Source organism: Colletotrichum gloeosporioides (genome assembly GCF_011800055.1).
Source record: "Colletotrichum gloeosporioides strain Lc1 chromosome Unknown consensus_83, whole genome shotgun sequence".
NCBI classification, from domain to species: domain Eukaryota; kingdom Fungi; phylum Ascomycota; class Sordariomycetes; order Glomerellales; family Glomerellaceae; genus Colletotrichum; species Colletotrichum gloeosporioides.
The window spans coordinates 386,579-413,971 of record NW_025544728.1 but is presented as its reverse complement, the minus strand read 5'-3'; the positions used below and the strand labels follow the sequence as shown (position 1 = coordinate 413,971).

Here is a 27,393-nt window from a genome sequence, read left to right as displayed (position 1 = left end):
TTTTAATTTAAAGACTTTTTTTATATTCTCTTTATTAAAAATATCTATAAAGATTTAAAGTTCTTTAAAGATCTTCTTTTTATACTTATTCTCTAATAAGTATTTACCTAAAGTATTAATATCCTTCTTATCTAAAACTAAAGCTCCTATTAAGTATATTATATAAGTTTTTTAGCTATTTTTAATAATTTCTTATACTATTACTTCTAGCTTAATAAGTAAAATATAGTTATATAACTAGGTATAAGTATAGGTATCTATATAGATACTTTCTCTATCTATTAAGTTATTAAATAAAAGGATATCTCCTACCCTTTTAGGGTATAAGTTAGCTATAAATACTTAGTAAATCTTTTATAGATAGCCTTAACTATTAATTAAAAAGAATATAAACTAGTAAACCTTACTAATAAGTATAAATCTCCTTTAGAAGTCTACTAGCTTTAGAACTATAATACTAATAGCTTTTTTTAATAAGAGTTTCTTAATAAGGTCTTTTTATATAAAGTTAATTATAGTATAAATATCTATATTAACTATTAATTTAAGCTTATTATATACTTAGAGTATAATTACTTAATTCTTAATAGTTTAACCTATAAGGACTAAAGTAATTTCTAATATAATACCCCTTAAGGTTACCTCTATACCTATTTATTTCCTAAGTCTTTAGTATTAATTATATAAGAAACTATAATAGTATTAATCCTACCTTTTCTTAAGTTTAAGTTCTAATTACTACTTATAAACTATATATAAAGTTTAATATAATTAGAGGAAATATACTTATATCTCTTATAATTATAGTATTAGGTTTCCTAGAGGTTAAGTAGCTTACTATTAGAGCTAGGTATTATATAGGGGTTTACTAAATAGTTATTTTAAAATAAAGTCTTTAAATAGTACTCTTTTAGATCTACTAATTAAGGGGGTTATAAGTTACTCTTATAAGGGTAGTCTAAAGAACTTAAATATAGTTACTTATATAACTTAAAGTAGCTAATAGGTTTTCCTATATACCTCCTTTCTATAATCTCCTATAATCTCTATATATATAAAGTAATTATATATATATTAGTATAATTAATATTTTATTTAAAAAGTTTATCCTTTAAGGTCTTAGTAAAGCTCTAAAAGAATATATAAACCTTTATATTACTTATATTTAGTTTACTAAAGGCTTAGTTAATAAACTCCTAATAAGCCTAATATATAATAGGTTTCTTATTATTTTTCTAATAATACTATCTTAAAGTATTATAGTAGTTCTATTCTTAGAACTTAAATACTATATACTACTTTCTTATAAAGATCTTAAAGTTATCCTATATAAAGTTAACTTATTTCCCTAATATATCTATAAGTATTTACTAATAAGTTTACTATTCTATTTATAAGGTATACTCTATTATACTTAAGGCTTACTAAATATATTAACTATTAGAGTAGTTAAAATAGTATCTATAAACCTCCTCTACTATAATAAGTTAATCTTCCCTTTTTATACTAATAGATTTATTAATAAAATAAGCTATATTATAGTTTAGAGGTTTCTTATAAACCTTAAGTAATTATTTAGTAGATACTTAGTTACTTAATATAGTAGTAATTAGTTTATTTTAGTTAGCTATTATAGTTATAATCTATTATATTAGTATTTAGTTAGTTACTTTATTTAGCCTTCTAGCTTAAGCTAACCTATTAGCTATAGCTATAAATATCTAACCCTATAGCCTATTTAATCTATAGGGAGAGGTCTTATATTCCCTATTCTCCTATATATACTTATTACCTAATTAGTAAGTATTTAGTATAAATAGTTTATCCTCTTTAAAACTTTTAGTTTTATTTAAAATATAGTTTCTTACCTCCCCTTATTAACTTATATTATCCTCTAATTATTTATTAAGGTTATCTTCCCTATATAGGTTTATATAAGCTATTTTACTTAGTACTTAGTAAATACTAAGTATAATTTCTTTAATTTATCTAATAAGTATTACTTAAGTATATAGTACTATTATTATTACTAACTTTCCTAAAATAAAGTAGAAATAAAAGAATTATAAAAGTATTTAGGAGTTATAAGCTATAGTTAAGTTAAACTAATAGAAGAAGTACCTAAAAAGTAGGTATAGTATTACTATACTACTTTTATTTATTTCTTCTAAGTTCTTTCTTTTTTAGTTTTTAGTAAGTACTTACTAAGTCCTCACTATAGAGGGTTCTATACTTTAAACCTATAGACCTTCCTATCTATTTAGCCTCTACTAACTAAGCTATCCTTAGGCCCTCTAGCTAGGTATCTAGTCCCTTATAAATAAGGACTTACTTAGAAAATAAAAGAACTATAGTTTAAGTTATATAATAATAAGATAAAGATTAAATAAATAGTATAGATTACTAAGTACTTAGTAAGAACTACTAAGTACTTATTAGTAATTACTAAGTATTTACTAATACTTAATAAGGAATTAGTAAACTAAATAAAAAAACTATTTAAGATTTATATATAGTATAACTTTAAACCTAGCTTATAGTTAGACTCCTATAGCTCTTTAGTAATTAACTTAGTATTTATCCTTATAGATACTTTTAGTTTACCTTTACTATAAATTACTTATTAAGTCTAAAACTAATTACTTTAGCTTCTAAAAGACCTAATCTACTATAGTTTATAACCTATAACTTAGACTATAACTTAGTATACTATTATAACGTATTAATCCCCAGCTTCTATTAGCAGACCCTACTATTAGATAGATAACTGTAACATTAAGCTTTATACTAAAGGACTAGGTTATATATATAAAAATCTATATACTTTATCTTAGTTATTTTAAATAATTATAAGGAGGCTATTATTACTCTTAAAGTAGTAGTAATAGATAGTATTAATATAGTATAGTAATAATATCTTAATATTAAAGGAGTAATAAGTTATAGTAGTATAAAGAGGGAGATACCTACCCCCTAGTAATTTATACTCTCTTTATATACCTCTATAGGTAACTATAGAGGTTTCTCTACTATCCTAGCCCTTAAATATTTCCCTATGAGAGTTATATAGTAGTCAATAAGGTGCGCCTCTAGGTAGCAAACTGCGAAGAAGAAAAGTTAGAAGGGAAGAAATATAACATCTAAGATCATAATAACATTCTATATAATACCATACTTAAGCTATCACATGGGCAATCGTCATTAGTCTTAGAGCTTAACTACAGTATAAGCATAAGCCAGGTCTTCAAACTAGTGCCTGGGGAGGAATTCATCCTTGTGAACAACAGCAGCGCCTATTTAGAGTGGGTGCTGGACTCTTTCGACAATATTGACATTTCGGAGTATAACCACATATGAGCACAGAGGCAAAAGACAGAATGCGACTTTCCAAGGAATCTCCCACCAGTAATTCTCCTAGAAGTCGCATCGTATCTTAATAGCACAAGCACTTTTCGCGCGGTTTTTTTTTTTTTTTTTTTTTTTTTTTTTTTAACCCCTTTTACCNCCCAAGCCCTTTTCGCGCGGTTTTTTTTTTTTTTTTTTTTTTTTATTGTTTAACGCCTGTTACGTCCCTTCTTAGGCATAAGGCGTCTGCGCTAGTAATTATACTTGCTACTTATATATATATAAGTCCTAGCTATATTAGCTTAGATATATTCTAAGGAAAGATAAGAAAGAAAATAAGTAATAAAAAAAGAGAATAAATAATAGTAAACTAAGAACTCCTATAGTTTAATACTATAATATAAGTCTTATAATCTTACTAGCTTTACTTAAAGCTTTAGTAAGTATAATCTAAAGAAGTATAAATATATAGGTTATATAGAAGGGGGCAGAAGGTTTATATTATAGTAATATCGTAGTAAGTTTAATAAAGTAAAACTACCTAAGGGACTTATTATAGTATTATTATATATAGAGTAGTCTCTAGGTTACTTAAGGCTATATAAGATACTATATCTCCTTTAGGAGTATATACTAGATTAACTTTAGGGTGGGATTCTATAACGCTAATATTCTTAGAATAGTAATATCTATACCTAGCACTAATACCCCCTTAAGGTTAAAATACTAATAGTAAGCCCTATTTTATTAGGTTAAAGGTAATAGCAAACTAGTATTAACACCCCCTAAAGTTAAGATACTAACTACTAGTAATAGAGTTTTAAGGAATTAAGTTAGTAACTAGGCTAGCATTAACACCCCTTAGGGCTAAGATATTAATAACCTAACTAAAGTTTCTTAGGTAGATAGTAGTAGTACCTAACACTAATACTTTTTAGGGTTAAGATACTTAATACTACTACTAGAGGCTTATAGGGGGTTAAGTAGTAACAAACTAATACTAACACCCTTTAAGGTTAAGATATTAACTACTAGCACTTATGTTCTACTAGATAAGATCACTAATAGATTAGCACTAACACCCTCTATAGTTAAGATACTAACTGCTATCACTAGAGTCTTATAGGTTAAGAGGTAGTATAGTATAACTAAACTAATAGGATCTTTAAGATATCTACCCCTAATAAGCACTTTATTAGTAGGGATATAAGGGTCTAATAAATATTTATAGAGGTTTATTATGTTATAAATATAGGCTAGAGATTAGGAGCTAGCCTTAGCTAAATATTATTTATAACTAGTCTATATTATAGATAGATTTTAGCGAAGAATTAAGAGTAATAGAGTAGCGTTATAAAATTAGGCTATTCCTATCCTAACTTTATAGTAGTATATTCAGCCTTAGTAACCTAAAGTCTAAACTTACTCACCTTATAGCAAAAAAGTAGGTATAAAGGAGTCTTCTCCTTTCTATATAAGCAGTAGAGATAAGCGTCTTAGTAGTTAAAGTACTTATAGTAAGCTGTAAAGTCCCTATAGCTACTTCGCGCTACTATAAGCTAGTAGAGTTCTTTTCTTACTAGAGTCTTAAGCTTTTAGGTTAGTTTAAGTAAGACGTTAAGTTTAAGCTTAATATAACGTTTAGGCTAGTTTTAAGCCTACTATTCTCTAAAAGCCCTAAACTACTATTCCTATAATCTCCACTTCATATAAACTACTATAGGTAGCTATATATATAAGTTTAGAGAGGGCTAGGTAGACCCTTACTTCACTAGGAAGTCAGCACGTTTATTACCTAGTATATCCTCATACCTAGGGGTCTATTAGATCTCTATAGGTACTAGAGCGATCTTTACTAGTTATTTAAAGTCTAAAATAGCTTCCTATAATAAGGTTAGTAGTACCCCTTATAAGTAATAGATTGTAGCTTAGTTATCTAAGCATATTATAATAGTAGTAGTTTTATTATTTAGTAAGTAGAGTACTATAGTAAGGCTAGCCTTAGCTCCCTCTACCTTAGCGTTAAAGACTTCTACTTTAGGGAGTCTATAGCTACTATTATAAATACTTATATTATTATAGAAAATTATAAAGCTAAAGCCTATCTCCTCTAAGGATAGTTATAAACTATTAGAGTAGACTACTAGTTAACTTAATAGTAAGCTCTTAAGCTATTCTATATACTACTTTGCAGCTATCTTCTTATTAACTACCTCTATTAGTAATATTATAAAGCTGAAATCCCTTAAGGATAGTATTAGTTTTATAATTTATAGAATATTTAATGCTATTTCTATAAGTATAGTTAGCCTAATAAGCCTCTTAGCTTAATATAGAGAGTTATAGTTCTATATTTATATAATGAGGGGGTGATTCCTATTAAGTATTCTTAATTAGAGCGTAAATCTTATCTTTATAGTATTAAGAAGGAGGTATATTAGTAAGGTGCTAGTCTCTTTAGTATAAGCCTTTACTAATATTATATATTATGCTAGTATAGCTCCTCTTAGCGTAGTATTAATTATAACCTAAAGTCCTTTTAGTAGCCCTTTCTATTTAGTATTAACCTTTAGGTAATTATCTCCTTATAACTTCACACCTAGCTAAGTGAGGCCTAAGTACTAAATCTTAGAGCTAAAGCATACTTTAGGGAGCATTATAGTATAGACTACTTTATATATCTATACTAGTAAGGCGCCCCTATAGACCTTATTTAGGCTCTTTAGGTATCCTACTATTACTTTAGCTATGCTCTTCTATTCCTAAACATAGTAGTAAAATTAGAGGTTCTTATTGAAGTATATACTAAGCTATCTTATAACCTCTTTTAGCTAGATAGTTAGGTCCCTATACTAAATAGTAGGGGCTAGCTAATTATATTTTTGTATAAAGTAGATTAGTTTAGTCTTTAAGGGATTAAAGTTAGTAGTATTCTTTTTTCCCTAGGTAATTATATTATCTAGGATCTTCTATATAGCTTAAGTTATTTCCTCTAGGTTATTTCTAATATAGAGGATATTATAGTTATCTATATATCTAAATTAAGTTTTAGTAAGGCTAATATAGTAGAGCTTATTAGTATAGTTAAAGTAAAGTATTAGTAAGGTAGGGGAGCTTTAAGGTAGCTTATAGGCTAATAGCACTATTAAAGTTTTATATCCCTCATAGTAAATACTTACTAAGTATATATCGTTTAAGTAGTAAACCTAAGAGATAAGATTTTCTAGCTAGCTAAAGTAGTAAAGCTACTAGTATAACCTATTCTTTAGGATAGTATTAAAAGCGCCCTCTATATCTATAGTAATAAAGGTTACTATTTATCCCTTATTAAGTACTACCTTAATATTATATACTATTATGCTAGTAATATCTATTAAAGAGCGTTTTAGTAAAGCGCCTATAACTTATAAGTAGAGTACTTTATACTTCACACTAAACTATACTATATATTTCACAATAAGTCTCTTAAGCCCTTTTCTAATAGTTAAGAGCAGTAAGATAAGCTACTAGCCTTTATAGGTATTAGTATCCTTATTTAGCTTTAGTATTAAAGATACCTTAGCCTCTTACTATAAGTAGGAGTAGTATCCTACTATTAAGTAGGCTTAAAAAAGTCTATAGATATATAACTTAATATGTAGCTAGGCTGCAGAAAGTATTAAGATAGTAATATTATTAGCGCTTAAGGTAGTATTACCTACTCCTAAGATAGTATTATATACCTCCTCTAAGTAAACCTTTAGATTAAAGGGAATTATTTAGTAGGGGATAATAGAGGTTTATAACTAAATATTATTATTTATTATATAAACCTCTAATAGTTTCTACTTAAGGTATAAGGTTTTCTTATTAAGGTTAGTAATAAAACTATTATTACCTTAAAGAGGAGAGGATTAGAACTAGCTCTTAGAGTTTAGCTAGCTTATAATATTATATAATGCTTTCGCTAAGTTAATACCTTTAACTTAGTTAGTTTATATATTTATTTTTATATCTATAACTATCTTATCCTAAATCTTCTTTGTTACTTTTATCTCTAGGTTTTATAGGTCCTAGGTGATATTATATTATTATTTCTAATTCTTATAAGTAGTATTATAATCTTTTATCTATTAGGTCTTACCTCTACCTCTCTTTCTATAGTATTTACCTTTTACTATAAGCGTAGTTTATAGAAAGGTAGTGAGGTCTCACGCTATATTATTAAACTTATTATATATAGCTATAACGTCTAGAAGAAGCTAAATATACTCTACTATATATTTAGTATAAAGAGGGAGTTCTTTAGGTTTAAGTTAGTATTTAGCTTACTCTACTAGAGAGGGCTTATTAAAGTCTAAGTGAAGGAGAGTTATAATAATAGTATAATAGTCTAAGCTTATAAAGAGGTACTTAGCTACTTATAATCTAGCGTAGGGGACGTTTAAGAGCGCTAAGTTAAGGGTATTACCTACTTTATAAGTAGGAATACTTAGTTTATTAAGTAGAGTAAGTTAAGATTAGTTAAGCTAGTTTATAAAAATAGTAGTACTAAAAGTAAGGTTTACCTCTAGTTATTAAGTTTTATAGAGGTAGTTAAAGTTACTTATAATTAATATGCTATAAGGTAGTTTTTATAATATAATAATATTAAGTATTATTTAGTTACCTCTTTTATAATATATATTAAAGATATATCTACTTTTAACTTTTACTCCTAATAAGTTATAATATAGTTTAAGAGTAATATTAAAGGAGCTTAAAGTTAGTAATATCTTTTTAATATAAGTAATAACTTATAGCTAGGTTTTCTTTAAATCTTAATTATAAATAGGTATATATATATAGTATTATAGGTATATTTTAGTCTTATTATTCTTTTTTTTTTTTATAATATATTAAGGTTCTTAGATAAGGATAATATTAGCACTAGCTATACTAGTAAATCTAAAGGTAATATTATATATTACTTTTACTTTTTAGATATTAACTTAAAAGATATTAAGTAACTTATTTATTAGTAGTTTTTAGGCGACTTTAACTATAAAGCTTTTAGTATATACTAAGCTAAAGAGTGGTTTCTATATCTGAGAACTAGTATAAAGAGGAGGCTATTAAGCTAATATTAGCTTAACTCTTATTAGTAGAGTTATAGTTAAAGTCTAAAAGTTTTATTACTATTCTATAGTATAGGCTAGCTATATCTATATTTTATAGCTATTCTAAGGGGGAGGGGATAGATATTAATAGGTCTTTTTCTTTAGGTCTTTATAACTTATTATATTATAATATTTTAAAAAGTTTAGTACTTTTATAGTAGTATTTAGGCCTATTAGCTTTTACTATAACTTAAAGTTTATTATTAACTACCTTAAGTCTTAATAAGTACTTAAGGTTATTATTATAGTGAGGTGCTTTATAGTTAGTGTATTACTCTAGGGTAGTATATTTATTATTATTAATATATTTTAGCTTCCTATAGTAGCTATATAGCTATATATACTTATAATCCTTATAGTAGTATTAGTTAAAGTAAGTTGTATATTACTTTAGTATAAAGTATTATTTTATCTTTTCTGCGAGGGTAGAGCTAAAAGCTTTAAAAGGGGAGACTTCTTTTTTAAATATAATAATCTAAGTTTATTTTTCTAGATGTTTAATATCTTTTATAGAGAAGTATTAAATTAGTTCTTATTTTATTATAGTATATATCTTATTATATATTAAATCTTTTATTAACTTATATTAGTTAGTATAGTAATTATATATTATCTTCTTAACTTTATAGAGGGTGTATATAGCTTAAATTATAGATTCCTTAATACTTATTATATTAAGTAATTCTAAAAACTTATTATTATAAGTAAGTATAGTTAATCTAATTTATTTATTTATTAGTATAACTATAAAACTAAATAGAATCTAAGTAATCTTTTTAATATCTAAGATATTAATATTATAACCTTTTATAAGTTTTCTATAGAGTATTATAATATTAACCTTTTTAGACCTATTAGATTTTTTATACTAGATAAAAACTTAGTAATTTCTATTAGAGTATTATAGCCTTTTAGTTCCTTTTTAAGGGCTACTTAGGTGAGTTATAGTTTCTTAATCTAACGCCTTTATATAGCTCTAGTTAAAATAGAAGCTATTACTAACTGCTCTAATATAGCTACTAGGGGGGATAAAGGTGTTATTAAAGCTATCTTATATAATATCTTAAGGGGAGTTATAATTTAGGTAAAGGTAACTATTTTATCTATTTAGAAGGTAAAGAAATATCTATTTAAAGGGCTATATAAAATATCTTATAGCTTTAGTATTACTTAGATTAATAAGGAGTTTATTAATAATAGCCTCTAATATTTTAAAAATTTTATTATTAACTTTATATTATTAATAGTAAAGCTTTTTAATCTTAGTTATATTAAAAATTAGGTTAGTTATATTATATTAAATTTATTATTATTAGCTTATATTAAGCGTATTAAAGTTAGGCTAGCTTACTCTTATAAGCTAATTTACTTCTAGTAAATCCTCTATATATTGCTTCTTAGTTAGAGAGCACTTTTTAGTGACTTTAGATCTTATAATAAAGAGTATTACCTTTACTAGTAATTAGAAAGGTATTAATAGAGGATCAAGGAGATTAAGCGCCAGCAGGGCGGTCGTACTATAGGTAGCTACTATACTAGATACGTTAAAGTAGCTGAAATAAGGGTATTAAGGATATTAGTGGAGGGTGGTGGCATGCGCTAACAGCGCTTGCTAAGAGAAGTATATAAGAAGGAGAGTTGCTTTTCGCGCGGTTGAAGTGTCTGATCGCCTGCTCTCCATTGTAACCGGCAATTGGTCTGTTTGGAAAGGACATCTTCGCGCACACATGCGGTGGTTTAATCAAGCATGTGAGGACGCAAAAGAGGCAGAGTCGAAAGGCGAGAAGCCTGATCTAATGCTGTGGTCCGAACTTCTTCAGCCAGACAAACCTGACTCGGCGCTATCATTAATAATGCATGATCGAAAACGCATCTGGTCAATGTGTGAGGAAATCACACGGCAATATGTGGCAAAGTGGAAACGGGAAGAGAGCGAGTGGTATCAAAACCGCACCGCCACCTCAATCATCAACGCTTCCCATTGCCATCAACTTGTTTCTGTTCAGGGTAACAGTGCAAGCAAAAGCAAAGATCTCCGTGCCGTCCCGTGTATCCAATCAAGCGACGATTTTCATCGACGACGGACAATCCAGGCATACTTTGACATCAACTTCGGCTGATAGGACTATCGTACCAGCCATGTGGCGAACCGCCGAGGTTTTTCGGCCGTTCTAGGCTCGAAGGTCTTGAAGAAACCACTTTTAGTGCTAGTCAAACAGAGCCAAACCAGTACGCTGGGATCTACAAGGAATTAGTTCGCCTAGGTGACAAAGACTCTCCTCTTCGAAAGGCAGTAGGTCAAGTCAACCCGGGCCAGGGTATCATTGGATTTGTACTGCACATGACGTGTACTGAAGGTAATACGTTTTCGCTCAAGGTCACCGATTTTCGGCACATCACACTCCCCAACTTTTTCCCTATTTACATCAGGTGGGTCACCGTAAGTAACCCGAGTTACTTTGTAGATACGCTCTGCAGCGTTTCTGCAACTAGATAGATGTACACCAGAATATTGCGTCCTACGTACGCTTTCAAGCTTTGCTAATCATGTTTAGGCTATCTTTGATGACGGAGAACGCTTGGTTCTTGGCAGCATGGGTGAGGCAGGTGCCCGAAGGCGGGTCTGTCAAAGAGCTCTACTTCCCAGCCATTCCGAGTTGGCATTCTAGGCCAGACTATCATACGATTGTCCGCTTAACTCGACAACAAAATGCTAATGATGGTCACAGGGCGAGACAGGACAAGAAGAGATCTCGCGTCTAGGCCTTCTCCGGGCCCCTTTCGAAAGCAAGCAGAGCCTGAAAAGTGCAAACGAAGAGGCTCCGAATCACAGTATACTTGCGAAACATCTCTGGGAAGAAAATTCGGCAGTCCTTCAGGGACGTTGGATCTGCCAGTGCGATGACTGGCTGACGCTCGACGCTCTGGAGGACCGCGGCATAGCGTCGCACAGTTTTAACCACGATGTTATCCCAAAAGAAGCAATTGTCTGGAGCAAACGGGCTGGAGATAATTCACTCAAGAGGATTTCTGCATGGATAGTGGATGCTGGAGATATTTCTCCAGACCCGAACGATGAGCGCAGACATAAAATGGGGGAACCGATGTATTGTTTATACGGTTTGCGGGCAGAATTTCAATCGGAATCTCCGAAAACCATTAGAATGACTGAAATCAACGGAAAGTCATGGCCTGAAGAAGAGATTGTCCACTTCGGCATTGATTGCAGGCAGCAGGGAAAAGTCGTTGAAGTTGGCGCGTTCGCCGATTTCGGTCATCGGCCTACTTTCTACGTAAGTCACAGCTAAGGAGTTGTATGGTTCGCATGAGACAGAGGCTAACATTTTCGACCCAGGTTAGGACAAATCACGGCCGGAAAAGCGATTCACAAGCAACCATGATGTTTTTATAAGCTGTGATTTCAAAGTACCAATCGTACCGAGAGGTGAGAGTATTCTTGGTGTAGTGATGGTCTGGGTGGACCACAAGCTGTAGCTGTGACGGAAACGACCAGACAAATCCGCTGGTCAATGAGCTGCGAGCTGTGAGTAGACAACACTGCCCTTTATCATGATGTTGCCACGTGGGCGTGCACATCTTCCTGTCCTGAGAAAGCTGACTCCATACGGCAATTTTATGCGAGCGTGACTTCTCTCGGCGTTCTTTCAAATACTTGGAATCATTCAGAGGAAGAAGATTCAGGGGAGAAACTGGAAGACGAAAGCGCTGCCACCAGTCCCGAAGGAGCTACTGCTGTTTAGGTGAAGCATAGATTGCCCCGGTGGCATACCACAAGAGCTATCACAGGTTATGAAATGTTTTAATTCCCAGTTGTCAATCTTACGTGCTCATTGACATGATAAGCATGACCAGGGAAAGAAGAATCCATCAGGTCTGCAAGTAGATCGCCCATAAATTTCAAGTTCGGAGGGAATTCCGGCAACAGCGACAACAGAAGTATATGAAAGACGAAGACGAAGCAGAAGACATTGAGTTCGAGGACGACATGTACGACCGGTCAATTTGCTCAATTAAGGCCGATTCTCATTGCTTTCAGCTTTCAGTTGTTCATGGCATCGCAACCCGGCGATTCCGAGTTTCGGGCGGTACGTTGACCTTTCCTCGCATGTTCCACGGCGTTCACAGTTTCCCATTTAACGGACGCCATACTGACACATTTGATGTACCCAACAGTCTTTCGCTGGAATGTCTCACATCGGAGCATCGGAGCTCTGTCAAGCTTCCTTGAGGAGGACGGTGCGAATGAAGACGAAGCGAGAGAACAGGGTGCTGAGAGAGATCGCGATGATGAGGACGATGAAGATCATGACCGAGACGAAAATCTCGAAGAACCGGATGAGGGCTAGACTTGAGATTGCCTACCTTAATCAGAGTGCGACGGCAGTTGCGTACATGTATGGAGCGTATATCAGGATCTCATCACAACTGTGAATAAGTTGACATCATTCTAGTTCATTGAGAACCCCGAATGAGGCCAATAGTCTTCGCAAACACGTAGTATCAGAAGCAGTGCGGTCTGAGGCGAACTCATGTTATTATCTTAGTGTCGCTGATCAATGCTCAAAACGCTCCAACAATCATGACCCAGTATGTCTGCAGCAGCTACGCAGTCCCTCGGTGCAATCTTGGACCACATCTTCTCTTAGACCCTTAGCAGTAACCTACTCTGCGCAGAGAGTAGCCGTCGGGGATTCTTTGGCTGCCAGAGAAGCTCAGGCCACAGTTGTTGTTGGCGTTGACAGTGTATCCTGCACGCGTGGTGGAGTCGTAGATGTTGGCGTAGTAGTTCATCTGAACGCAGCCGCTGCCGACTACGGCCTGGTTGATGTTGAGAAGTTCAACCTGGCATCCGGCAGCGGCGGCGAGGCCGGTGTAAGAAGCCAGAAGACAGACGGCCACGGTAAACTTCATTTCTAACAGAATATTAGGTCCTGGAGAGACTGTTGAGTGGTATCTTAAAGTGCCTTACTGCTAGTCTGAGGGGTTCTCTCTTGAAATTGTGAGTAAATGTCGAGGTATGGTTCCAGAACAATGCTACTGGAGAGGAGTTGGGTTGTTTTTATACACGTTCTAGACCATGCAACTGCTCTTGGTCGGGAAGCAGCCGGATCACCCGTTCAATTCGATGCTTGGGCGACTCCATTATCTCCACACGATTAGCTGTTCTCAGATGACTCGAGATTGTTCGTATCCAAGAGGGTCAGGCAAGGCGGTATCCCACAGGGGTTGGCGGCCCCAGAAGTGGAACCAAGCAAACAATCATTCAAAAGACTGCTGCTTTCATTGTTTCCCCCCAACTTCAGTGTCCAATAAGCCTACCAGTCGCATCAATTGGCTTCGGAATCTGGGTAGCGTTGATCAAGACTTATATCGTATCCATGGTGATGTCACGTACGGCCTGCTCGCCGATGTAGACAACAACCATTGAGGTCGGACTGAGCCCGAGAGCACGAGTCTAGAACATCCTTGCAAACTCTAATAGAATAAATTATCCCCCATCGTCCATAAACAAGAGAATGCCTGACTCGAGCACGGATCCGGAGTACCGTGAAATAATGAAATGGCTTATGCATAGGTAGTTGCGGTAAATAAGATCACTGGATTCTTCGTTGTGTTTAGCGGTGTCTAAAAGAGCAGACTTTGAGGCGAGAGTGACAGCAGTTTGAACAAATTTGCGGCTTGATTTATGAAGATACCATGTTTTCTTTTTTTTTGTACACTTCAATCAACAATCTCGACTGTGCGAATTGTGACAACTCGGCAAATGTACATGATTTGCAAGGTTATCCCTTTCCCGGTAGCGCAGGATCGACACAGGTTTGCTGTCATGGCCGCTCAATCTCGACTCTAACAAATAAGCTTACTAGTCCGAGCAAAAGTCAAATAGACTGAGAGATAGCTGGTAAGAAGTATCATTTATTTGTGATCGCAATCATCAGGTCAGTTGCCAGCGTGTTGCCTTCATATTGCTATGGTGGCATGTGAATTCCTTTCGAGCGTCAATAGAGCAACCGGTCGTACTCACATAACCGAAAGATATGTGCCCATCCCATCGACTGTGAGTGGACGGCAGAACAAAGAGGTCCCCGCTTTCACCATTTCTGCTCAGATTCCCCTTGACTATAGCAACCGCTATTAGGTAGGAGAAATAAAAATCTTGTTTTAATTGGCTCAAACACCTCAGATCTTGTACTGTGTTCCCTACGCAGTCGCTGAAAAATACCATATTGACTCAATTACTTCTTGCGTATCACCGCATATAAAGCTTCTGTTAAAATACCTAGAACTCTAGTCTATCCTTTAAGTGTTATCAGGTGCACTGTCTCATGTGCCCGTTCTATAATCGTAATCCATGGGAAAAGTGCTCCATCCGTCAAAACATTCAATAGCTAAGGATAGGTTGTGTAGCTTCTTTAGTGGCCCAGCTTACAAAGCTGCGTGAAAGAGCTTCTCCAAGCGGACACCCTCGGTGTCAGCAACCTCAGTGTATATTCTAGGGCCGAAATGAGGGTGGTAGGGGTACGGGCTACAAGACATGTTAGTGTTTGACAGGGCTTGAAACATCATAGCTAGGATCTTAGCTCACCCATATTCCGGAGTAAAGGTAACTTGGAAATCATCGCCCCTCGTCTTTACGGCATTTTGAACAATCTTGACCCACAGCTTCTCAAAGAACTCCCTCTCCTCATTGTAAATTGGGTTTGAAGGATCGGGGCATTGTGATGATTGAGTTGTACCAATGCGAGCGTGAATGTGGTGAACCTGCAGATAAAAGGTTAGTCTCATGCTTCAATGCATCACGAAAAGTCAGTGAGAGTCTCTTTCTCGAGCACTTACGTGAGGTATGACGGATTCGAGAACAGCGATATCCTCCTCGGACACATCCAAGAGTCTTTCGCCAACGACAACCCAGTGGGAGATGTCCGCGGTGATTCGAAGGCTTCAAAAGAATTAGCCCAGCCCGTTTTCGAAAACCCAGCAGTTTCTATATATGGCAACCTACTTGGGAACGCGATCCAAAACGTATTTAGCAACGTAAGGATGGTAAAGGGAACGGTTTCTGTGTGTCTCGTGGGTGACCTTCCCAGCGAAGCCCAGCTCCTCGTCGATCTTGAAAGTCCCTTGATAAAACTCAACCGACTGATCCGGTGTCCAGATATCGCTGTGCGACAACGTGTCAGCTACGCGAAGAACATGGTTCGCATGTCAAACTAGTACGAACCTTCCAGACTGCGCGTTGACCTTGACAGGCTTCAAAACCTTGGCGCGCTCAAGCTGCTTGCGATAGAAATCGAGGTGGTCTTTGGGGGTCAGCCCTGGGGGTCTCGGTCCTTCGTATCCAGGCCACGAAGACATGATTCTACGCGAACAATGTCAGGCGCATTCGTAATTTACCAAGCACAGAAATGGTCGGCGTGAACTGTAGGTGACATACTGTGCGATGAACTGGAGACCAGACTCATCCAGAAGTTTTCTCAACTCGGGGAGATCCTCGGTCTTCACAGCTCTGTAGTCGATTTCAACTCCGGCTATTGGGCAATTAGGGTAAGCTTCCCTTCCGAATATCTTTACTGGAAGTCTTGACTAACTGTAGCCCTTGGCCTTGAGCTCTGGAAATAGCTGTCTCCATGTTGCGAAGTTATCGCCTGGGGGAATGCCCCAAGTTGTGCGGAAACGAGTGATGTTCGGCATGGTGGTTATTGTTTCGGTGGTGTAAATCAGAGCGATGACTTCTTGAGAAAAGGAGAAGGAGGAGGGCGACGGTCCACCGGTTACCGATGGAGGGGTAAACAACCAGGTTTTTAAACGCAACCTTGAATTTCTGACGCTGGGGAAAGCTCTCCATGTCCATAGCTCCCCCGCGATTCGATACCCCGCGAAAGTGTCGAGCTTGAATTCCCATCTATAGCCAGCCAATAAGATGACGGCAATTGAACAAAAAAAGACCCAGGCGTGGACCCCGAACATGGACCGAGACCCGCCGAGTCAGCGGCGCGTCTCCGGGGACAGCTTCGTGTCTAGAATGGATAAGTCCGGCGAATTGTTACCTTGTTGGTCATACTCGCGACTGAGAGCTGAGACAGATGTCCACAAAACGGCGCAAAAGCACGTGGGACGTCAGAGTATATGACAATGGCATCATGTTGATTCCGCGGGTTCAGGATGGACGATCCACTTTGATTCTCAAAAAGGAAATTATCACCTCGGAATCCGGGGAACGACGGGGAAATGTGGGTACTTGGCCTGCCTGTTCCCCGAACATAGATTACCCAAAGTGAGGAGTTTAGGAAAGACACCACACCTTTTTGATCTTGCTCGACGACAAATCCTATGTTTAACTCATTTCCAGTTGAAAGATGAAAGCCAGTTCAAAGGATTGAGTGACTCCAGTCTTAGAAGACATCAGGAAGTTCCATTGTGAGATGATGCGCATGTCGGCGCGAATCCAATTGCATCAGTACCACAAATATGCCGGCTGCATCTCTGCGACTGATGGCGATGGCTTGCAAATCATAGCTTTAATGGTTGATAAAGAGATATGTCGTGGTCTTTCGGTTGAAGACCACTATGAAAAACCCCAACTCGAACGAAGCTGATTGTCTTCTGCCTGCCCTAAGCTAGACACGTCACACAAGATGCTGGTGAAGGCTTCCGCAGCGAGGAGAACCATGCGAAAGGTCTTACTCTCCACGGAAAATCGCATCAGTCTTTTGGACATTATTTTCGAAGATGAAGAACTCCGGAACGCTAAGGCATTCTGCGAATACGATCTCCGTGCAACGTCCTGCTAGTCGATCATAAACTGAATGCATGTCTTCGCAGTCCTCGGGCGTTCAGCCTTGCGCAAATTGCCATTAAACTCTAGTTGACCCACAACCTTACAAGATATCTGATATGATATGCATATAATGCTGACTTGGATTTGGTGGATGTGGGGTGAGAAGGCAGAAAGAACCTCAAGATCTGCTTGGGAGTACGCTCCGGTAGTAATGAACAATTCACCTGATGCCCGACAAAGGTATTTTCCAGAGCTGACCCAAATTATAGGAAACAAATTGAGCTATGTTCCGATGGCAGCACGCAATGAACGCCGCTCTTAATCTGCCTTGCGCTGGGAAGGTTCACTTCCACACTTCCACACTCGCACTGAATTATGGGGGTTAACCAAGTCCAGTGAGGGTCTTAGCATAGGTGATTAACGCATCTCGCCGTAATTTGAGCTGCTCGGAAAGTCCCGGTCATGCTGACTGTGCGTTGACCTTCAATTTGCTTAGCAAGACTCGCCGTCTGGTTTAGTGGCTTTTAGCACTGTCTCACTAGTCAACGCCTTTCCCCTCACTCTTGTTGCCTCCCCCTTCTGGGGATCTTGAGATCGAAATGTACCTAATGAGACATGCAGTGAAATGCAAATTCCAAGAAAAGACGACCTAGTCTCTTGTCTTGGCGATTGGAATATTTTGGCTTTCATTCAATCAAAATTCAGCCATCTTTCATATGTGATGATCGACGTCTTGATTTTGAGATATCTTCTGAACAGGGATTTGCTGGGTAATCATCTTCAGTTTCTTGTGTGCAAGAACAGGATGAATTTGTCGGATGTCGGCTCAGTGTTGCACTTGCTCTGCAAGAATTAGAGCTCTTCAGTCTGGTTTATGCTAAGCTTCAGACTTAAAAGCTCAGACCTAGATGTCTCCTGGTGTCATTTAAGCGCGACGCCTGCCATCCCATGGATGGGTAAGCAAGACATAGGGTCCGTTCGCCCAGTCGGAGCAGCACTAGGCAACATCCCAGACCTCGAAAAGGAGAACATAGTTGATGCTCCGGGTTGAACGTCTCAATGTAGTCATCATTTGCTTAAAAGCATCCAAGATGAAACAACGATTGCCAATTGCCTTATTTCTCATTTGGACAAAACGCCCCCTCAAGTCGGAGAATTTGAAGCCGGCCGTCCTTCGAAACAGCCAAAGATGCTCTTTTTAGGTTTTTGCCGTCAGGAGGATCTGAGGTAAGTGACATGAGGAGACACGGGAGTTCTGTCTTCAGCCACATGAACTTGCAGCAATCAAATCCCAAATCTCGGGGGCGATCCTTCGTGGATTCTCCTGGTCTAGAACTCGTTGATACAAGCTTGGGTTGCGGGGGCTTGTCTCCACCACCCGCACCACCCTTAGACGCCGCTTCGATCATCCCGTCGGCGGGGTCCCTCTTCAACGCCCAAGACCACTTTTTAGACATGAGCAGCATCTACCAGACACCCAACCTCCTCACTACTGTTCTGACTTGTTCAAGTCCGGAATAGTCAGTCGTTCTCGCCACTGAAGCGTCCACTTCGACCAGAGATTTGGGTCATAGGAGCTACCCGAGGTACCCGTCCTCATGACTCTATTTTGAGAGGGTAACCTTGGACCATGATGTTTCGGCGTAATTTGTTTGATTTCTCGTCGAAGCCATCGAAGAGGTCCATGGGTTTTGACAAATCCTTGGTCAGATCATTCGGCCCGCGGTGGTCATCACCAAGAAGCTCCAGATATATAAGACGAAGATTTCACCCGCCAAGATGTTCCTTTCTCTCTCACCATCCCATCACATTCCACCACATCCATTCATTCTTCACCACTCTGAAGCAAGTCTTCACTTTCGTTCTCGAACTCAGCTCTTCATTCATTCATTCACTCACTCAAATTCCAACTACTTCCAATCTTTCAACAGACCACTCAGAGTCATCTTAACACTCTTTCAAAATGAAGGGAACTATTTTCGCTACTGCTCTCATTGCCTTCTCGGCCAGTGCCTTTGCCCACGGCGGAGACTACGACACTCCCACTCAGACCACTCCTTCTGGCGGTCAATCCGGCGGTAGCCAGTCTGGCGGCGGCCTCCCCATCAACATCCCTGGCGTCGGTGGCAGCGGCAGCAGCGGCGGCATCGGCGGCCTCCTTGGAGGCGGCGGCGGCAAGGGCAGTGGTGGTGCCAAGGGCAGCGGTGGCGGCAAGGCTGGCGGCGGTCTCGGCGGCGGCCTCGGTGGACTGCTCGGAGGTGGCGGCAAGGGCACCAGCGACGGTGGCATCGGAGGCATCCTTGGCGGCAGCGGCAGTGGTGGCGGCAAGGGCACCAGCGATGGTGGCATTGGCAGCATCCTTGGCGGCGGCGGCAAGGGCAACATCATCGGCGGCGGCGGTGCTGGGGGCGGCATCGGCAGCATCCTCGGCGGCGGTGGCAAGAGCGGCGGCGACGCTGAGGGCGGCATTGGCAGCATTCTCGGTGGCGGCAAGGCCGGTGGTGATGGCAAGGCCGCCGGTGGCCTTGGTGGTATCATTCCTACTGGTCTCCCTGGCGGCGGCGAGGGCGGAATCGGAGCCATCCTTGGCGGCAGTGAAAAGGGCAGCGTTGTTCCCACTGGCATCCTCGGCGGTGGAGGTGAGGGAGGCATTGGTGGGCTTCTCGGTGGTGGCGGCAGCGGCGGCGGCGGCGGCAGCTACGGCGGCAGCGAAAAGGGTGGCATCAATGGCATTCTCCCCACCGGCCTCCCCGTCGGTGGTGCGGGTGGCATTGGTGGGCTCCTCGGAGGAGGTGGTAACGGCGGAGGCAGCGGTGGCATCGGTGCCATCATCCCGACTGCTCTCCCGATCCCGGGCATCGGAGGCGGCAACAAGGCGGGCGGCGATGACGCTCCCTCCACCTTCGAGACCCGTGTCCGCACCACCACTGCTAGCGACGATGGCCCCAGCACTGCTGAGCCTGAGACTGCTGAGCCTACCCCGGCTCCTTACTAAGTAGTGTGAGGCTTTTCCCTATGTCACAAACAGATTCTTGTACCAAGATTGGTAAATGATACTTTTGCAAACTATGAACATTCTGGCATATCACCATGTCCCAAACTGAAGTTGTCTGTGCCCAAACAAGCTCACAAATAATCAAGCATCCATGACCGGCACCCCTTCGTTGGCTTCCTCTGCGAACTCTGATTCGTTCTCCCATTGCGTACTCTCCTGATCGTCGCCACCTCCAGCCGAAAGTGAACTACCGCTGTTGCTCTGAGGTCTGGCAGAGGGTGTGGGAGGCCGAATTGCGAGGCCGCTGATAGATATAATGTCACTATCTTCATCCGTCTGCACCAAACCTGGGGGCCGAGTCGTGGAAGTCAGAGAGTCATGGGTTCTGCCCACAGGCCTTCTCTCTTCTAATGTGGTCTTGACATCATCTCGGATTCTCTCGGTGATCTGTTGGAGCAACCGCAGTTTCTTTGGGTCGGGACCAGTCTCTGAATCTTGGCTCTCCAAGAGCCCTGGAAGACGCCAGTTGGGATAGAGATTGAAATGAGGCTTCCTCACCGACACCTTATCCGGATGCAAGTCGAAGTAGTAGTGGCAGAGCTTGCAGGTAGGTTTACTGCTTCCGATGTACTTCCAACTGTTCCAATACTCGCGGGGATGCTGCAGACCCTTTTCCAACAGATAATCGTGAACCTGGATTTCGGCATGGACTCGAGGCTTGAACGACCGCTTGCTGATTTGCGCATAGATGATGTCATTAACCCCAAACCTTTGCATTTCGAGGGCCTTCTCCAGGAAGTCCTCCTTCTCCTCGTCATCTTCTGAAATCATGTTGTGGACAATTGAAACTGCTGTGAAGGATCGAGACTTCCCGATTGGCTTTGGCCCCGGAGTGCTCGAAGAAACCGAGGTTATGTTAAACGATTTCAACATGTTCGGGTCGCGATCGTTTGCATCAACTATCACGTTGGCTGCCTGTCGGAATGACAATACTCGTCCAAGATAATGGCGAAGTTCACACCAAGATTCAGAAGAATTGATGGACCCATCCTTGGCGTGGTCTTTGATAGCAACCTCGATTGGACTGCTCTTGATGGCAACAACGCCCTTGATGAGTTTCTCGCAGTCGCTCAAAACTGTTGAACGCGTCAGTCTGATAGAACCGAGATTTCTGGTGTACCTGCAATGACTCACTCTTGTCTTGCACTGCACCTGAGTCTCGGGGGAAATCTGCCTTCTCCCTCAGCTTCTCAAGCTCCGATTTGAGGGCTAGTAACCAGTCAGCAACAGAATGACCCAAGGGGATTTGCCGAGGATAGACCTACTCCCAGTCAACTGCCGCCTGTCGCAATCAGCGATGCACTTGTTGAGATACTTGATGAGTTTGTTCAAGTAGTCATTCAAGCGAAGCATATTGAAATGCAAGATCTTCCAAAGCACCTGCTTGGTGAGTGGCTTGGGCTTCAGGCCAGCTGGGTTCTGTCCCACCAGAGTCAGAAGACTGTGAACGAAGTCACGGGTCTCGGCCAGTTCATCCTCGGTTCTCTCGTTGGAAGCGAAGACAAACTCCGTGTGGTCACTGCCGTTGAGAACAGCCACGGCAGTAACCATCTTACCACCACGTTCGTTATCGCAGACCTGAGCCAGCTTGTCAACGAAGCAATGAAAGGCTTGTTTCTGAGACGTGAGAGAATCGTTCTCCATGATGGGTGTCTCATTGAAGACCTCCCGACCGCCCCGACAGGCGATCTGGAGAGCATACTCGAGAACGACTGGCTCATAGAAAAGTCGCTGGTGGTCAACAGCAACAGGCTGCACAGCCAAGCTCGGAGTCTGAGACATGATCGATGGATTTTAGGACAGTTTCAAGATGACAGAGTTAAACTGAGGGCTCCTCGGGCGCAGTAGTGTGCAAATAGATAACGAGAAAAGGCCAGAATTTCGATGAAGAAATGAACTTTTAGGCAGGGTTTCGTCGTCGACAATCCAACAGAAGATGGTGGGTTTGATCAGACAAGGAAGATACTCAGCTCAGACTGAGGCCTGGGCTTTTAAGTCCAAAATGCTGGCCTCTGTGATAGAGAAGTCCAACACAGCCGACGTCAGACATGTTTTTTTGACAGTGCTCAAAAGTGGAAAGTCCTCCCGACACTGCGTGTTTTTCCACTTCTGCCGTGGGATCACCAACGTCGATTCTACTCGCATATCCAGATTTCCACCCGTCAAAACTCCAACTTGGAGGGAACCACTAATTAACCAATGACATGCTCCAATTGAAGGGTGCCTAGCTGTCTGGCCCAAAATTTGGCCCTGATTATGCGGCGCAAAGCCACGCCGCCTCTGGATACATCACCAACATGGCCGGTCAGGTCGCCATGCAGCACAGCCCGTATCAGCCAACATGGCTGCATGTTGACCGGCCAGCAAGCAAATGGAACGATCTGCGTACTTGGACTCATTGATTCTGCGATAGTACTGGATGTTCGCGTCCACAGCCGTCATTCAGGAATCTGCAATGCATGCGGGCATGTCGTCGGGGCCAACCAGCGTGAGAAACGACACCGAGAAAAAGAAATGTTATACTTTGCCATCCAACACAGATGCAAGCCCGTTTTCCAATCGCCCACTCACACCGTCCGTAACTCCACGATGTCACCACAGCATGCTAATCAGGCTTTTGATGTCGCGCGGAGTGCTCGGGGTCTGCACGTCCAGAAGCTGAGTCGTCGGGGGCCAGGCAGAGAGCGGCACAAGAGCTCAACTTGGTTCTATCCCCGGTCGTTTTGGAGGCCACCTTTTTCCATTTACCTCACCGTTGGTTGCATTGTGTCGTAGCAAGATCTCTTTGTACCTCTGGGTCGGCCAAGATCCCGCCTCTGACGTCCCATTAATACACCTGCCTTCCGGCCTCCACCATTTCTAGCTGCTGTTAGAGTTCTGACTCAAGCATTACTCGCATACCCGAGAAAACCTCTGACTGCTTCTTTGCCTTGGATATTGATCGGATTCGAAAGTAGGTGGTCATGGACCGGGGGTTCGACCACATCTTTCGAGCTGGGGCCCAAGATCCTTTCTTGTGGTCTGGTGAAGAGAACGATGAGAGTGATCTCGGGTAAAAACTGATCCTAGCTTCATTCGGGAGGGAGACTGACATCTTTCAGACCCTTTATATACCCAAACACCACTCTGGATGGTGAGACGGTGAACCCGGTGTCGTTGCACTCCTCAGATATCACCTCAACCCCAGTTCTTGAGACTGGCGTGTACCCGCGTCTGTAGACGCCGGGGGACTCTTCAGTTTCAGGAGACAGTGGTTCGAGAGATTCTGAGGAGCCTGTGACACCTCCTCATCGAGAAGAGAGCCAGCCTGTTCAGGGGAAGACCTATCGCACCAAACGAAGCAAAGGGCCGGTGTTTTGCACCCCTTGTGGCCTTCGCTTCCCTAGGAACACAGAGCTAAAGTAAAATTGCCCTTCATCTACATGCTCTCCCAAAACTGGCTCATTCGTCCGTCTTCTCAGCAAGCATAACAAAAGACTTCACGACAAACCCAGAATACCTTGCCCGGTTCCAGGGTGCCACATTCAGTTCTTTTCGGACAACAAGAAGATGTACCGACATGTTCGGAGTGCTCACCCTGTGTATGCTGCGAATCCCAAGAACAATATTCCAAGCGATGGCGGACCATGTCCGTTTCTTGGCTGTGTCAAAAAATGCACCCGTCGAGACAATCTCATGCGCCATATCAGAGAGAAGCACCAACACATAGGTAGGGGTAAGGGGGTTCTTAGAAATCTGTAGCTAAATGTACAAGGCCTGCCAATGTGTTCCAAGGTCTTGGATGACCACGATCAGCTACTTACGTGCTCTTAAAACATGTTGACAATTTTGAAAGCCCCAGAAATTTGCTATTCGATTGAACGCTGTTAGCTATCCAGACGTGTGGTAATCATAGTAGATAACAGACACATTATGACACGTACGATGGCGGAGATGATTTAATACGGACAGAGAAGATTCAATACGTAAAGGGAAGCTGACTCTATCTGGTCAACTGAAGTTATCCGCCCAGGTAGCAGAACTCAGACTATTACCTACCTGAGGATCAACCTGAGACCCCTGACCAATGCCAACGCCACAAAGCTTCCGACAGCTTTAGGCTTTTGGTCTTTACTGAGGGCTTTAAAAAGATCCAGGTTGCTTGTTGCCACCGTGTGAGCGCCCTTGATTTTGGGAGGTCATAGCCAGAGATCTGAGGAGAAGAATGGATGTATGTTGGCAGTCTGGTCAACCCGTATAAGTAGGTATCGCAGTTCACTCTATACTTTTTTTTCCCTGTACTTTAAACTCACGTCATTCTTAGCTGAGGTATGTTGAGGCCTGCTCTCCATCTGTTTTCCCTCTATTTGTTTGCACACTGACTTTCTTCGGCAGGTAATTTGGGTTTCCGTCACAGCGACGTGGGGTCTGACCAGACTACTCGAAGTTCGCGGGAGCTCATCACTTGAGGAGAACACGTGGACTTTCGGGCAGGTGGCCGCTGTAGTTTTACTTGCCAGCCCTCTGTTTGTTTTGTTAGAAAGCCTCCCCAATCTTTGTGAGTTTAGAAAAAGTCTTTCACATTTTATCCAATGGCTTTCCATCTTGTCGACGCCCTTTTTTCGGTATGAAGCAAAGCAGAGACCTAACGGGGATAAAACCATACAGATCAATCTTTCCGCGACCTAAACCTAGGTAAACTTCAAAATATTCAATCAAAGATGACACAACGCCATGTAGATCATCTAGATGTTCTACTTAATCCCACACTATCTTGGTGTCTCTCAACAACTCGAATTGTTACAATTCTTCACGCTTCCTTCACCATTATACTAGTCGCTATGCTGTTTATTCTGTCTGCCGGCGGGAAGATGACTTTGTCAGAACAGCTCAGCCTGGTTGTTCCATTCTATGGCTTATACCAGCCTGTGTTATCAGTTGGCATATTATTACTATGGCTTTGAAATGGAGGGTTGGGGGGCAGTTCCAGCCCGAGGGGAGCTTCCTTTCTTTCCCTATCTTCTACTGTCAGCCGGAATAGTGGGCGTATCTACTGCATGCTTATGCCAGATGATTTACGCTGTGTTTATATATACTTGGAGCGGTTTAGGTTGGGCAAGCCTAGGGTTTTCCTACGTTGTCACTAGTATCTTTTCGTTATGCTCTAGAGAGCGCAGATGTGCAGAGCAGGATCTAGCTAGGACCAGGAGTCCATGAACATCCCTAGGCCAGGAGCAGTCGTAAAGCTTATCTGCACTGGGATTTCGACGTTTCTAGCAATTTGTTTTGACCTTTGGTCGAGTTTCTCACATGCGTCCTTGTTTTAGAAGCATTAGAAGCACTCAGTTTAGCTAAGGAGAATTACACAATGTCCAGCAAATGATCAAGGCTAACAATCTTCAAATCCTAGAGTCGAGGTAAAGCCAATTCTGATCAGCAGGGGGACATCCTCTACACTTGCGGAAGAAAACGTTGAAAGACCTTCGATTAAGACTCTCGGAGAAGCCTTCTATTTACTCTTTTTGGAGATAGAGATAAAAGCCTAGTGACTATTAGCTAAAACAGCAAAACTCGGAACCTTCGCCAAGGCGCACCAGATCAACCGAGCAAGAGCGAGGTCCTGTGAAAGCTGTCGGCATCGACGGCCCACCAGCCCCATGCGCAATGGCATGACAGTGGCGTGCCACGAAGTTTTAGGTGACCACGGAGCATATGGCAGTGAATTTCGAGGGGTCGCTTCCCCGGATCGGCGGGTTCCCCTGCAGGCGTCCCAAGGCGGCTGCTTTCTTTGCGGGAGAGGGTTCCGAAAGCCAAGTCACTGTTCGGGTAGGACAGGAACATAAATATGGCAGCGGTCCCCTTTGAACTACGGATTCAAGAGTTGGAGTATGCATGTCATCGGCATCGATACAGCTTCCAGTTCTTGGAAACAAACACCATCGAATCGTCCCGAACCGCGAGTTCCCGAGCACACCACCAGTCCAAACACGAATCCTACGATACGTTGAGCCGATGGTAGCCCCTCTACTTCTCCCATGTCAGCATGGCCGATTCACGAGAGACACGAAATCCTCAGAGGATCAAAAGGACGGACACAAGAGGACAAGTACGAAAGAGGACAGGTGGTCTGGGGCCTCAACAGAAAAATAGGGGTTATGGAGCCGGCTAAGACCAACACGAGGGAGCAGCAAAAGTTTGCTGTAACACATGACGGCTGGGCTGTTCTCAAAACAACGTGACTGTTGGAGATGAACTCGACCGAGAAAAGACAGCAGGAGGTGAGAAATGAGCGGTAAGTGAAAACAGCGTGGGAAAATTGGCAGCATGACCCAAGGGATTTTTCATCCATGCTCCGGCGCAGGTGGTGTCCCCCCACTGTCACTGTACAGGCGGTGCAGTGGAGGGCCCCGGATCTCTCTTAGCAACCCACGGCTCACCCCACTGGAACCCAGCTCCCGGATTCAATTGGGAGCTTCCCATTGGGGCGGGTAAAGTGCTGGGTAAATAGAGGCAGGACGCTAAAGCCGGGCCAGTGCCGTTGCGCACCTATCCTGTCGGGCCCGGGGCAGTTGCAGTGGTGCCCCTCCTTCCCTATGACGCGCCCCTCCAAAAAGTTCACGAGACAAGCAACAACGTGGGAGAGAGAAGGAGCTCCCGGGCAGCTTCTTTCCTTCTTTCCAGGTGCGGTTGCCAGGTGCAGTGGCACTGGATCCGCACCTGCCTCCCCCGCCACCCCGCCGCGGCGATAGCTCCTTCCCTCCTCCAAGCCGGCGGAAAGCAGGTGCACCTGCCTGGTCCACGTCCACGTCCACGATGCGACAGGCAAGTGCAAGAGTCGAGACCGGGCGACCGCCGCTTAGCATGGCAGAGTTTGGGAAAGAGGCAGGGAGGCAGGTCCGGCGCAAGGGTAATGTCGTCGATGCGAATTGGAGCATCCCGCTTCTTTTTTTGCCAGACGCGCCTCAATGAGATGAGCAATGGGCAATGAGGGGCACAGCTCGCGGCAGCTGCTGTCACTCACTCACCTCAACACTATCAGCAGCACAAGTCAAGCCAACACCGACACGACACCGACA

General features: G+C 41.3%; 4 protein-coding genes and 1 pseudogene across 5 annotated transcripts; 2 read left to right on the top strand and 3 right to left on the bottom strand.

Moving 5' to 3' along the window:
• The first annotated feature begins 10,210 nt into the window (after nt 1–10,210).
• On the top strand, nt 10,211–11,895 carry GCG54_00001033 (annotated as a pseudogene). The gene is made up of 4 exons: nt 10,211–10,913; nt 11,039–11,171; nt 11,213–11,776; nt 11,839–11,895. Coding segments are annotated over exons 1-4 (1,457 nt in total).
• A 453-nt stretch (nt 11,896–12,348) lies between these two features.
• Nucleotides 12,349–12,850, top strand: GCG54_00001032 (uncharacterized protein; the record flags this gene model as incomplete). The annotated part of the gene is given in 3 exon segments (XM_045401161.1): nt 12,349–12,375; nt 12,388–12,589; nt 12,678–12,850. 3 exon segments carry the CDS (start codon nt 12,349–12,351, stop codon nt 12,848–12,850), a joined length of 402 nt encoding a protein of 133 aa, XP_045258945.1.
• A 304-nt stretch (nt 12,851–13,154) lies between these two features.
• Nucleotides 13,155–13,929, bottom strand: GCG54_00001031 (uncharacterized protein; the record flags this gene model as incomplete). Its single annotated transcript, XM_045401160.1, has 3 exons — nt 13,155–13,435; nt 13,824–13,848; nt 13,900–13,929. 3 exons carry the CDS (start codon nt 13,927–13,929, stop codon nt 13,155–13,157), a joined length of 336 nt encoding a protein of 111 aa, XP_045258944.1.
• Nucleotides 13,930–14,930: 1,001 nt separating this feature from the next.
• GCG54_00001030 (uncharacterized protein) lies at nt 14,931–16,196 on the bottom strand (the record flags this gene model as incomplete). Its single annotated transcript, XM_045401159.1, has 7 exons — nt 14,931–15,030; nt 15,091–15,266; nt 15,342–15,444; nt 15,508–15,666; nt 15,727–15,864; nt 15,940–16,033; nt 16,094–16,196. The coding sequence occupies 7 exons, from the start codon at nt 16,194–16,196 to the stop codon at nt 14,931–14,933; spliced, it is 873 nt and encodes a 290-aa protein (XP_045258943.1).
• Nucleotides 16,197–20,419: 4,223 nt separating this feature from the next.
• GCG54_00001029 (uncharacterized protein) lies at nt 20,420–22,120 on the bottom strand (the record flags this gene model as incomplete). The annotated part of the gene is made up of 3 exons (XM_045401158.1): nt 20,420–21,414; nt 21,473–21,547; nt 21,604–22,120. 3 exons carry the CDS (start codon nt 22,118–22,120, stop codon nt 20,420–20,422), a joined length of 1,587 nt encoding a protein of 528 aa, XP_045258942.1.
• Between the last annotated feature and the right edge of the window lie 5,273 nt (nt 22,121–27,393).